The sequence below is a fragment of the Aythya fuligula genome, chromosome Z, assembly GCF_009819795.1.
Source record: "Aythya fuligula isolate bAytFul2 chromosome Z, bAytFul2.pri, whole genome shotgun sequence".
Lineage (NCBI taxonomy): Eukaryota > Metazoa > Chordata > Aves > Anseriformes > Anatidae > Aythya > Aythya fuligula.
The window spans coordinates 21,258,686-21,271,127 of NC_045593.1; the positions used below are offsets into that span (position 1 = coordinate 21,258,686).

General features: G+C 41.9%; 2 protein-coding genes across 3 annotated transcripts in view; one reads left to right on the forward strand and one right to left on the reverse strand.

Moving 5' to 3' along the window:
• Positions 1 to 8,078, reverse strand: part of ERCC8 (ERCC excision repair 8, CSA ubiquitin ligase complex subunit) — a 34,930-nt gene extending 26,852 nt beyond the window's left edge. Inside the window, exons 1-4 of one of the 2 annotated variants that reach the window (XM_032206221.1) lie at positions 7,999 to 8,078; positions 6,630 to 6,725; positions 6,387 to 6,488; positions 746 to 869 (exon numbers count right to left, since the gene is read on the reverse strand). In XM_032206221.1, the coding sequence (XP_032062112.1) occupies positions 746 to 869; positions 6,387 to 6,488; positions 6,630 to 6,725; positions 7,999 to 8,075 (399 nt within the window). In that variant the 5' untranslated portion in view covers positions 8,076 to 8,078. Of the gene's footprint in view, positions 1 to 745; positions 870 to 3,963; positions 4,147 to 6,386; positions 6,489 to 6,629; positions 6,726 to 7,998 lie in introns of those variants that run through there. The other variant, XM_032206222.1, reaches the window with a different exon arrangement.
• Positions 8,079 to 8,188: 110 nt separating this feature from the next.
• Positions 8,189 to 12,442, forward strand: part of NDUFAF2 (NADH:ubiquinone oxidoreductase complex assembly factor 2) — a 58,573-nt gene continuing 54,319 nt past the window's right edge. Inside the window, exon 1 of the mRNA XM_032205779.1 lies at positions 8,189 to 8,377. Coding sequence (XP_032061670.1) covers positions 8,251 to 8,377 — 127 coding nt within the window. The 5' untranslated portion in view covers positions 8,189 to 8,250. The remainder of the gene's footprint in view (positions 8,378 to 12,442) is intronic.

Here is a 12,442-nt window from a genome sequence, read left to right on the forward strand (position 1 = left end):
AACTGCTCCGCAAAATTCATTGTTCAACAGTTAGGTGTTAGGATTAACGAGTCAACCTAAAAGCCTACAAAAACTATGATCTTTAATAAAGTCAGTAACATTGGTTAGCATTTTCTTAGTGGTTTCTCTCATTCTCCACCAATTTTTAGAAAAAGTATCTGTAGTGTTTACAACAGAATTTTGGACTTAATGATCCAGTAAGTTCATTTCAACCCCATGTGACTGTTCTCCACATAAAACACTTTGTCCTCTTTATTTCTAAATGTCAAGAAGATCAGTCCTTCAAAAGCAGTATTTGTACCTCAGTTACTTAAAATAATTAGCCCTGCTGTATGCTGCTGTTGCTACACAACACAACTAAATAAACTGGAGAGGAGAAGAGGACGAGAGGGGAAGAAGGGGAGAGCAATCCCAGAGAATGAGCTACACCTTCTGACCAGCGGACAAATTTATGTAGCATAAATAAACTAGCTGTATTCCTGTTCACAGCAAAAACAGAAAAGAACTGTCCCAAGGGCTCCATGCTCCCATACAGTTTAAGCACTCAGGTCTTCAGAAACAGGCAGCTACACAGCAATGAATGTATGAATGCCAGAACCATGCCACCCTGATGCTGTACCCACAGTTCCAACTGTCTGTTTTTCATCCTTCTAAATGCTCACACTCCTGTCGAGCTCTGGGTGAACTGCAGATATGAAATGAGTGACATGTATAAAAAGAAGACTGAAGTAGCAGAAATTCTTACTTGTAAAGTATTAGTATCCCAAATTTTCAAGGTTTTATCAAATGAGCTGGATGTAAACATGCCAGTATCATGAGGATACCACTGGACTGTCTCCACACTGAATCTATGTACATCAGGATGGCTCCTAAAATGAAGTAAAAGATTCCAGTTGGTTCGAGTTTTGGTAATTCGCTTATTATACCCAAGTTTTCAAGGCAAACTAGTTATTTTGGTATCTCAAATTTCAATCAACCAGTGTAAATTGGCTAACAGAGTCCTTATTTCAGCAATGTAGGGATCGTTTACCTTTTCAAAATATGCTATCCGTAGCATCCCTCAAAGTAAGATACTCAGTCTAAGGCATAAAAGGCATTAATGTATTTTGAAAATTTTCAATTCTTATGCTTAAAAATCTAATGTTTAATGTTAGGGCAGAATACTACAAACATCCCACTACTACATCCCTCTGGCTTAGAGCCATATCCACTGAAAAAGAAGATCACATAAATAGTTCAAAAAATTCATGATTATTAGCTAATAATTACAGCTAAACATTTATTGGAAATTCAGGTATACTAAAGTCACCAGACAGCAGTAGATTAAGTTACTGAGAGTTAATTTTTTTTTGCATTCATAAATATAAAAGGAGGAATGATATGAAACTTTCAACTCAACAATGCTTAGTAACAAAACGTAATCTAATTAATAATACATTAGCAGTGCTGGGAAGAAGGGCCACCAGAGCCAATCTTTTTACAGCTCCAGGATATGATTCAAACAGACAGACTCTGAACAGGACAGGCAGTTCCACATACCTGCTAGGCCACTCATATCTGAGCTGCATCCACATGGATTCAGCTTCAGGGCCCAATACCATGCTCCCAGGTTCAGAAGCATCACACTGTTGTAGGTTAACCCTGGTAGCTAAGCACCAACAGAACTGCTTGCTCAGTCACTCACTCTCCCCAAGTGGGATGGGAGAGAGAATTGGAAGGGTAAAATGACAAAACTCGTTGGTTGAGATAAGAGGCAGTCTAGTAACTCAAAAGAAAGAAACAACTAAAGAAAAAGAACTAACAATAAAAAATGAGTAGCACAAAAGCAATTGCTCACCACAAACCGGCTGATGAACAGACAGTCCCTAGGTAACAGCAGCCCCTGGAAAACTGCTCCCCCACAGCTGCCCCAAGCCCGCATGAGTTTATATGATATGGAATACCCCTTTGGTCAGCTCAAATCAAGAGTGCAGGCTGCATTCCCTCCCAGCCTCTCATCCAGCCCCAACCTATTCACCAAGGGAGCACAGTGAAAAACAGTGCAAAAACACGTGCAAAAGCAGTCCAACTGGCTCTTTCTGGAGCTATTGAAGGGCTCACAGGATTTCTTCACCCCAACTCTTATCTGTACATTGTTCCTTCAAGTCTCCTGGCCTCCAAAGTGACAACTATTGCCGGGGTATCATTGTGTAAATACAGATCCAGATCTTCTGTATAGATCTGGCACTACACCTAAGCTGATAAACATTTCTGTTTATTTAGGTTGCTAGAAAGCACAGAAGGTATCTGAATGTCTTTAAATAGAGTCAGCCTGAAGCCAACACTGACAATACTAAGAACTATTGAGCAAGTATTGAGCATAGTTCAATAACTCCTCATTGGTTATCTCTAAGCCGTAACCCTAAAACGGCCTTTTACCTTGTGCTTAGTCTACCCTGATTTTGGGCACCTATTTTAGAGGGAACCAGGGTAAATATCTTCAGTACCTGTAATGCCAGGAAGTTAAGCCTGACTCAGTGTGAATTTACTTCTGCAGAAGCATTTGTATACATCATGCAGAAAAATACCAATTCACTGTGCAGGGGGAAAAAAAAAAAAAAAAAAAAAAAAAAAAGAATAAATTTGTGGAACTAATTATGCTGGTGCAGTAAATACAAGTGTACAGCCCTGGACGGCGTTCAGTACTGCACCAAAACAGTCGGTTCTCCCATATTCCCTCTTGAGTAGCTCTGCAGAAATCATCTCTGTCTGGCCAGGCTTAGTCATGGCCATGTGCCATTCCACTTGGCTTCACATCTCAAGGCATTGTAAGTTTCTAGTTCATTCTAAATGCAGTATTTTTGCCCATTACTCAGGATATCCCAACCTTTGCTACAAAAGAAAAATACAGAAATAATTCTACAGATGGTAATGTCACTGTCATTCATCTTGGATAGGTTTCAAACCTACACAAACTATGTATTATCTAGAAGCTGGTATTGTTCAGTTGCTCTCAAGTGTCAGTTTTTGCGACATCAGATTACCAATTCTACAAAAATAGGTAAAAGCTCGGTGTGTTGATGCCCAGAAGAGCAAGGAAAAATGTAAAAATTTCTTTTCTATTCAAATAGTAGCCCCACATTCTAGATAGGAAACATTGGGTATCTTGCAGTCTACTGTCTGGAATGATCTGCTCTAATGGTCTGAACTACTGGACCCTCAACTAGCCCAGGTCAGAAACTATGAAGAAATAGCTTCAAAGGGCATGTAACGAGAGCTTATTCTTTAAGCAAATTTCATACCAGAGTTGCCTTGTGCCCTGCAAACTTGGAGCACAGACAAACCTTTGCAATACGTAATTATCATATGTTTCAATAGAAGCCAGATAGTCAGATGGGAAGTATTTCTCACTGGTAATTATAAATTCATTTATGATGTCATGAAGTCTGCATGAATGGTATTCTAGTATCTGAAGCTGTATCTGTAGCTAATTAGCTACAGCAAGTACTTAAGACATAGCAGGAAGCGACATGAATACTTGAAATAAATAATTTGAGGCAAAAACCCTGCTATGGTTACTTTAAGAAATAATAACAACAACAACACCATCATCTTGAACACTGTGCTACATACACTTGGATTTGCTACTATGATTCAAACTTCTGTACAAGTGATGAGAAATAAAAGACAAATCTACCCAAATAAACACCTGCTCAAGAAACAGACTGCCAACTTGCTAAACTCATAAACATAATTTTAAAGTATGGAACACTTCAACGTACCAGACTGAGAAGTAAACAATGGCTTGATTTTAGCACAGATTTGTATTTCTTTTTTGCTGTTTGTTATCAGCACACATTTCTTCAGTTTGCTGTTTTTCAAAATTTATTTTAGTTCTGGGATTTGGGGATATATAGTCATTACTTGTTCTTAATTACAGTTTTAATTTATTTTGTTTAAGAAGTCCCAGACATCAACACTTACCAAATACAGCTTACTTGCAGTAGATTCTGTTCCTACCCATTTGTTTTGATGTAAGTTCTACAAGTCGTTTTTCTTTCTTTCTTATGGTCCAATATACCAATCCGGGACTCTGTATCTGTTACAAATATTTTCCACTCTTGCTGATCTATTCATGAAGCTATTAGACCTCAACTAATCTGAAGACTAGAGAAAAATAAGGGAAAAAATGTAACTACTGATTTTTTTTTATTTTTTTATTTTTTTACAGAGTTGGATAGATCTTGTTGTTACACTCAGCTAAAGTTCTAACCTATGGGAAAACCTTAATATCTATGCACAAGGAAGAAACAGTTTTTGCTAGTGGACAAAGCCAATAATGGACAAATTTAAACTGTTTGCAGGGAAGGTCTTAAACCAATAGAAGTTTTGAGTTTTCATACTGATTATACAAGCATTATAGTAGTACCCAGTCTTCAGAACAGTATGTCCGATTTTTGTCAGTAATGCATCTGTCCTCATTCAAACATGTTCTTAAAAAGTTTTGCATTAATTACTACTAGACCTGATGAACTTAAAATAGCTACTTGTAAAGCTGGGAAAAGGGAGAGGGGAAATTTGACACTGTCTCCCATGATATCCTTGTCTCTAAATGGCAGACACATGGATTTGATGGATGGACCACTCAGTAGGTAAAGAATTGGCTGGATGGTCACATCAAAGCGTTGGGGTCAATGGCTCAAGGTCCAGGTGGAAATCAGTGATGAGTAGTGTCAGTATTGCATCACTAACTGTCAGAACTGGGATGGGCGCTGTTTAACATCTTTGTTGGTGACATGGACAGTGGGATTGAGTGCACCCTCACCAAGTTTGCCCATGACACCAAGCTGTGTGGTACTGTCAACACACTGGAGGGCAGGGATGCCATCCAGAGGGACCTGGACAGGCCTGAGAGGTGGGCCTGTGCGAACCTCATGAGACCCAACAAGGCCAAGCACAAGGTCCTACATTTGGGCAGGGGCAATCCCAAGCACAGACACAGGCTGGGCAGAGAATGGATAGAGAGCAGCCCTGAGGAGAAGGACCTGGGGGTGCTGGTTGACAAGAAGTTCAACAGAAGCTAGCAATGTGCGCTTGCAGCCCAGAAAGCAAACTGTATCCCAGGCTGCATTAAAAGAAGCATGGCCGGCAGGGCAAGAGAGGTGATTCTCTCCCTCTGCTCTCATCACACCTCACCTGGAGAACTGTGTTCAGCTCTGAGGACAGCACGAGAAGGACACAAGTATTAGAACAAGCCCAGAGGATGCCCCTGAGGATGATTAAAGGGCTGAAGCACCTCTCCTACAAAGACAGGTTGAGGGAGTTGTGGTTGTTCAACCTGGAGAAGGCTCTGGGGAGACCTTATAGGAACTTTCCAGTACCTAAAGGGGGCTTGCAGGAAAGCTGGCGAGGGAAAATTTGTCAGGGAGTGCAGTGATGGGACGAGGAGTAATAGCTTTACAATAAAAAATAGGGCAGATTTAATTAGATCTAAGGAAGAAATTCTTCACCGTGAATGTGGTGAGGCCCTGGCACAAGTTACCCAGAGAAGCTGTGGATGCCCCATCCCTGGAGGTGCTGTTCAGGACCAGGCTGGATGGGGCTTTGGGCAACCTGGTCTGGTGGGAGGTGTCCCTGCCCATGGCAGGGGGGCTGGAACTGGGTGGTCTTTAAGGTCATTTCCAACACAAACTATTCTGTGGTTCTAACTAAAACCCACAAACGTATATATATATTTTTTCCAATTAGCTGAACAAGTTAAACAAAGGTTATTTTTCCTTTACTTAAACACATAATTATTCCAAGATGCATATATCTTTTTAATGCAAGAAATATTTCTACAACAGTCATGAAGTGATCACCTCATAGCTGATAGCATAATGTCAGCAGATTTTAATATAAACTAGTAAGAAATCTCAGAGGCGAAGAATTGTGACATGGAAGAGGATTTCTTTTTTCTTACTGTTAAAACGTGAGATTGGAGTCCTATCTCTGACTGTGGTCTACATCAATGCAAACCTCTCTACTTTATTTTCCATTTGGCACAATTAACCCTCTCCATTTTAACCTTCAAACTACCAGAGATCTGCTCAAACGGTATCAACAATGAATCAAAGCACATGCGTAGTAGCTCTTAGAATCCAAATAAAATAATAATAATAATAATAATAATAATAATAATAAAACAACAATCCCAATACTTAGTAAATCACATAAATTGTCACAAAGTTTCTTGCCTTTTTTTCCCTGTATGCCACAAACATAAGCCACAATCTAGTCCTTAAAGATTTCTGGCACTATTTTCTTGTCTTCTATAGCCTAGAAGTAAGAATTCACATTAACCTGTCAATTTAGTGCTAGTCTCTCAACAAATATCACTATGAACTTTTACAAGAATTTGTACATACCTTCCCACAGAACAAACTGCTTTACACGTGTAAGTTGGTTTTCTGCTCAGGTTTTCAAGGTCGTAAACTACAATAACACCATCTGAACCACCTGATAACATGCTGAAAGTGTAAACAAAGTACTGAAGTTACATGTATGATCTCAATTTGATCAATACAAGTTCAGAAATAAAATAACTTGGTATTACCAAAAGACAGTGAACTGCTTAAAAGCATTTTTACTAAACTGAAGCATATACTTACTATCTTCCCTCAACAGGCTCAATATCAAGGCTGTTAATACCATTTCCATGTATTCTTTCCACATCTCTATCTTTATTTAATTCCAAACTTAGAACCCTTAAAAAAAAAAAAAAAAAAAAAAGAAAACAGAGACGAACAATAAGAACAACAGATCTTTAAAACGTTGCTATGTAGTTATAAACAGCTTAAATCATATTTTCACTCCTCCTCAATGCATCTAACCCATTCCCATCTTTTTTTCTTTTTTCCCCAAAATTAGACTTGCAGACACAATACTGCAATACAGACACAATGCTGGAAATAAGACTTGAAAATCTGACAGAAAAAGTATGTGCTGTTTGGAAGGTAAGATGGAAGTATGTATGTAAAACAGGCTCAAAGGAATACTGAAGCTGCACTTGGGGTCAATATATGAAGCATAAAAACAGGAATGTAGTTTAACAATACAACATGGGGGTAAACATTATGAAGTATTTGTCACAGCTGCAACAAGTATTAGTTACTTAGAAGCTTCATTATGCCCCATCACTCCTCCTTGGAACTACGGACACCTAGTGGACAGATTCGTTTAGTTTAACAAATTACAGTATTTCCTGTCACGGCACAATCTTTGTGCGTTATGTTTTCCACAACAACAAATAAGAAATTTGCTCTCCACAAGGTGAAGCTTCCCTGAAACACCTTGGAGCTGTGATTAGTATTTTCTAACATTTTCCGGGAGAAACTTGAAAATGTTACAGGTAGACCCCTAACAGCGTGCCTACAGACGTGCTTCAGAAGCAGTTAAGTCCTTTAAGCGCTTTTAAAATACAGAAAACAACATAATTATGCTAGATTGTTGGCTTGCACAAGATAGTTAATTAAAAGCTTTCGGGCTCAAGAATTTTAGTGACGTGATGAAACCCCTTCGAGAGATGTTTTAAGGCACGTGACTGCTACACGTTAGATGGCAGTTACACACGTCAACTGCTGAAGACTATAAAAGGTCTCTTTCAAAACCAAAATGAAATCTTTTAGGGAGAAAATAATAATAAACAAGTCAGGTAAAGGGTCGTTTGAGTAACGTGAATCTGCAGGCTGCGCTTCCTTCTCAGCGCTGCACGGTGAGGGGAGGAACGCAGCCTTCCTGTCGCGACACACAGAGGGGCAAATCCCTGCCGGGCTTCACCAGCACACCCGCCAGCCCTGCTCCCTGACCAAACTTTATCGCGACAGTCGCAGGAGCCCCGCCGAGCCCCTCCGCCCCGCCACCGCTCCTCCGCCGGCCCCAGCGCCAGGCAGGCGGGGGCCCCGCCGCCAACCCCGCGGGCAGCGCCGGGCTCCCGGCGGCCTCCCCGGGCCCGGCCCCGGCTCCCCCGGGCCCCGCTACCTGCGGGTGGCCTCGGCGCGGCGCAGCCGCAGCGGCTCGTCCAGCCCGGCCTGGCGGCCCGACAGGAACCCCAACATGGCGCCCCCACCGCGACGCCCGCCGCCCCCCCGCCATCTTGCGCCCGGGGTTGGCCGGCCCCCGCCAATGGCGAGCGGCGTTGCTGGCATGCCGGCTCCAGGGGCGGGGAGCGGCGCCGGGGCCGGTTGGTGACCGTTAACGGGCCGTTGGGGGCCGTTAAGCGGCCGGCCCGCCATGAGCAGGGCTCGTCAGGCGCTGCGGGCTCTGCGCCTGCGGCTGTTCGGGCCCGGCAAGGAGCTGGCGGGCACCGACCAGTTCGGCAACAAGTACTACCGCGTGCCCGAGCACGAGTCCCGCGCAGGTAGGCAGGGCGCGGCGGGGCAGGGGGCGCAGCCCCTTATCCAGGGGGTGCGGAGCGCGGCCGCCTGCCTGCAGTGGGGAGCTGGGCAGCAGCGGGCTCTTCTCGGTACTTCTGGGCTCTTCTCGGTACTTCTGGGCTCTTCTGAAGCGCGTTCCTGCGTGTGTGCTCGCTGCGCGTCTGAGGAAGGGCGGTTTTCTCCGTTTCTGTGTTTGGGGAGCTGAGGTGTGTGTATAGCACGTCCTCACAGCGGTCTCAACGCTTAGCGCTGCGCAACTCTGCGTAACGAACTGCAGGTGTCACCCCTGAAGCTGTGAGTGTACATGCCACAATGTTTGTCAGTTATGTTTTCATTCCCTGCACAGGCTTATTTATCTGCTTGCTGTACTCCATATATTTTACATGATCAATTCAACCAGAACGCCCCAAGGCTGTGGAGACTCATTCTGTGTGATACTCTTCAGAGTAAAAGCAGAGGAGTAGAAGCAGAAGATTTGAGGCTGTGAAGTCACTGAAGTCAGTGCCCTTCCTGAAATGCAGGGGGTAGGGAGGAGGGCACATGTCATCCCTCCAGATACATGTAATGTCTTCTCGAGTAATGGTGCCTTCCAAGAAGTTCCCTGACTTGTTTTGCTATATGGCTTCTTGAAGAACTGGCAGTGACTTAAAGCAGGTCTGCTTGAACAAGTATTTGGGAAGATGATATGAATGCCCTTTTGTCAGCAATGATTCCTCTGGCTTAATACATCGTAACAATCCCAGGCTTCCTGTGTCTTGCTTTTGGTCTTCTCGCTACTGGGTCTAGTTGTGACTTTGAGGAGCATACAAAAGTATTTTAAGGAAAGCAGTCTATATTCTGCACAGCTTTGTATTAAGATTTAGAGGGCTTCATAGATCCCAGGTGGATGTTCACAAGCAAAAATCTTCTCTTACTAAGAAAGCGTTCATCGTTATGCTGAAGGGAAAGAGAGCCAAAAAAGAACCCATGAATATCAGACGTGTAGATACAGAGTTTACTGCTACCAAAAGGGAGAGATCTCTTCTCCCTGTTTTCTTTATCACTGATGCTAACTTTTCACTGTTATTTATTTGACCTTTCTGCAGAAAACTTTAATAGAAAAATGATTTAAAATGAGTTGATGAAGAATAAGCTGCAGGCTAAAGCTGGCACGGAAGAGATAATGAAGACGATGAGCTGTTAGATAGGGTAAGGTTATACAAGTTGTCTTGAAACAAAGTCAAGAGCTATCAGTCTTACCATACAAACATATTTACCATGTTTACTTAAGTCTTCCTCGACTTTCTGTTAGAAAGTTTGCTGTTAAGCTCTTTCCTACTTCCCATGACCAAACCCAGTTAAATGGGTGTTGCTCGAGAGAAATCAGGAATTTTTAAAAAATATTAAAAAAAACAGGCAAGGAATAAATATCTGGCAAGGGGCTAATGTTTTATTCACTCTTCCCATGCTTCTCTTCTATTTTTAGAATGAAAGTAAGGGAAGGGTTATAATTTTACTCTACAACCTGAAATTTGGATTACTCAAAAGTAATACCACATCTTTCATAAATGTCTTAAGTCACAAACAGACAGTTCTCTCCTTTTGTCCTTTTGATGTAACTACAATACAGGAGAGTGCACATGGAAAATATTACTAGAAGTCTAGGTGAAAATATTTTTGATAATTGTTTTATTTTTATCTTACTGATGAATGCTTACAGGGCACTAATTTTAACGTTAGATGATCTAAAAAAATCCCTGATCAGCAGCAGGATGAAAGAATTCTGAATGAAGTGAGCAAGAATTCCCTGCTCAAAGAAGTGATGGAACTTTTTCATGAATGCGTTTAAACTTTGCTTTATGGTCTGTTGATCTGTTTATATTATGCTAATTGATGGAACTCATTGTTAAAATCAGACACACTTGACCCATATACTTGAGTATATGGGTTATAACAATTATTAAGGAAGGAGGAAATAAGTAGAATGAAAACAGTATGCTTTAAGAAAATGGCCTTCAATACATTCAGAAACAAACAAAAAAAGCATATAGTGGAGTTGTTAAAGACTTCTGAGAACATGATTCTACACAAATGACAAATTATCTGTAATACAGCATGTACGATATTAATGTTATACATTTCAGTTCCACGTTCTTTTAATTCGGGTACCAATTTTCTCTGTCTGTGTCCAACTTGTAGGCCGGTATCCATTTTACTCACACAACAAACTGAGTCAGGGGGTATTTGTTATTACTATCACTTCTTTTAAGATTTCGTCTTCCTTGAGCTTAGCCTCTTGCACCAGTCTAAATACAAATTGCTTTGTATTCTTTGAATATAGGAGATTTTATATCCCTTAAACTTCCCCAACTGACGGAGACTTATTTCTGCAGTAATTTCTTCTTAACTGCTGTAGATAAAGATCCTACTCATTTTTCAATTATGCTGGTCTTGCCTCATGATGGTGTTATCTTGGGGCTGAGGCTGTTAGTGATTTTTTCACTACCACTCCATTTCCTCTATGAAAGTGGTAACAGGTATTTACAGCAACTGCCTTGGTTATTGTAGAAAGACTCGGTTGTTGTCTACAGGTTCCATTGTGAGATCCCTTCAGTGTGTCTGTGCCGTGCTGTTGAGTTTTAGCCCCAACAGGTGGCTCTGTACCATGCAGCTGCTCTCTCATTCTCCCCTGACTGTATGGGGAAGAGAATCAGAAAGGTAATGGTGTGAGAACTCATAGGCTGACACAAAGACGGCTTACTAGGTAAAGCAAGGTCCGCATGCGCAAGCAATACAGAATGGGGAATTCGGTCATTACTTCCCATCAGCAGCCAGGTGTTTGGTCACTCCAAGGAAAGCAGGGCTTGTCTTACATTATGGTTTCTTGGGAAGACAAACGACACCACTTCAAATTCCCCTCCTTCTTCCTTTTTTAACTGCAGTTTTTACTGCTGATCACAGCACCACACAGTGTGGGACATCCCTCTGGCCAGCCTGGGCCCGCTGTCCTGGCCGTGTCCCCTCCCAGCTCCTGGTGCACCCCCAGCCTCCTCGCTGGCAGGGCAGCACAAGAAGCTGAAACGTCCTGGGCTCTGTGCAAGCATGGCTCTGCAACAGCTCAAACATTGGTGTGTTATCACCACTATTTCTATCAAATGTCCAAAACACAGCATCAGACAAGCCTCTAGGAAGAAAATTAACTCTATCCCAAACAAAACCAGGACACCTGCTTTTTTGTGCTCCAGATTTGGAAAGACTAAATAGCTCGAGCACAGTGCTAGGCCTAATGTGCTCTATGCCTTTGTACAGTACCTGACCAAATAAGCTCTTCTAGAAGGAGGGTGCAAAACAGACAGCTGCTGCTTTCTCTTTAGTTTCTTAGTTTCTTTAGTTTCTTTAGTCTCCTGGGTCCCAGACCTGGACTTCATTTTAGACAAGCAGAGAGATTCTACCTTAAACTGGAAGTGAGGATGGACTGTTTGTAGTAGTATCTATCAGTCTAAAAGCTAGCTGCCGACTTTCTTTTGGCCTGTGCTGATGTCTCATAGAAGTTAAAATAGAAATACATGGAGTCTACGATACAAAGAATTTACATTTAGTTTCTTTTGGTTGTTCTCCCTAGACACAGTCCTAGGTCCAGGACTCTCTTGAATCCTGGGGCTCTGTCTACCATTAGTAAGAAGTGGTTGTAGCAGATCAGTGCATCTAAGTACTTGGTGTTGACTTTCTTTGCACCACAGTTCAGATGCAGTGGGACTGAGGGTACATTGTGTAGTATTTTTCAGGGACTTTTATTTTAATGCAGGAAGAAACTCGTCTTCTAAGGAGAGTCCAACCTTCAACACTGTGGTGAAGGAGGTTTGCTTTGAGGAAAAAACAACTCTCTTTTTAATAACATTATATAGATGGTTTTTTGCCTTTTTTTTTTTTTTTATTTAAGAAGATTACCCTTAAGTTGATGACAATGATTAAGTATTACAACTGCATTGTGCTTGTCATGAGATGAGCATCCAGCATACATAACTCATTAACGCTGACTGTTCAGATGCCAGTCCTGAAAGCAGATACAA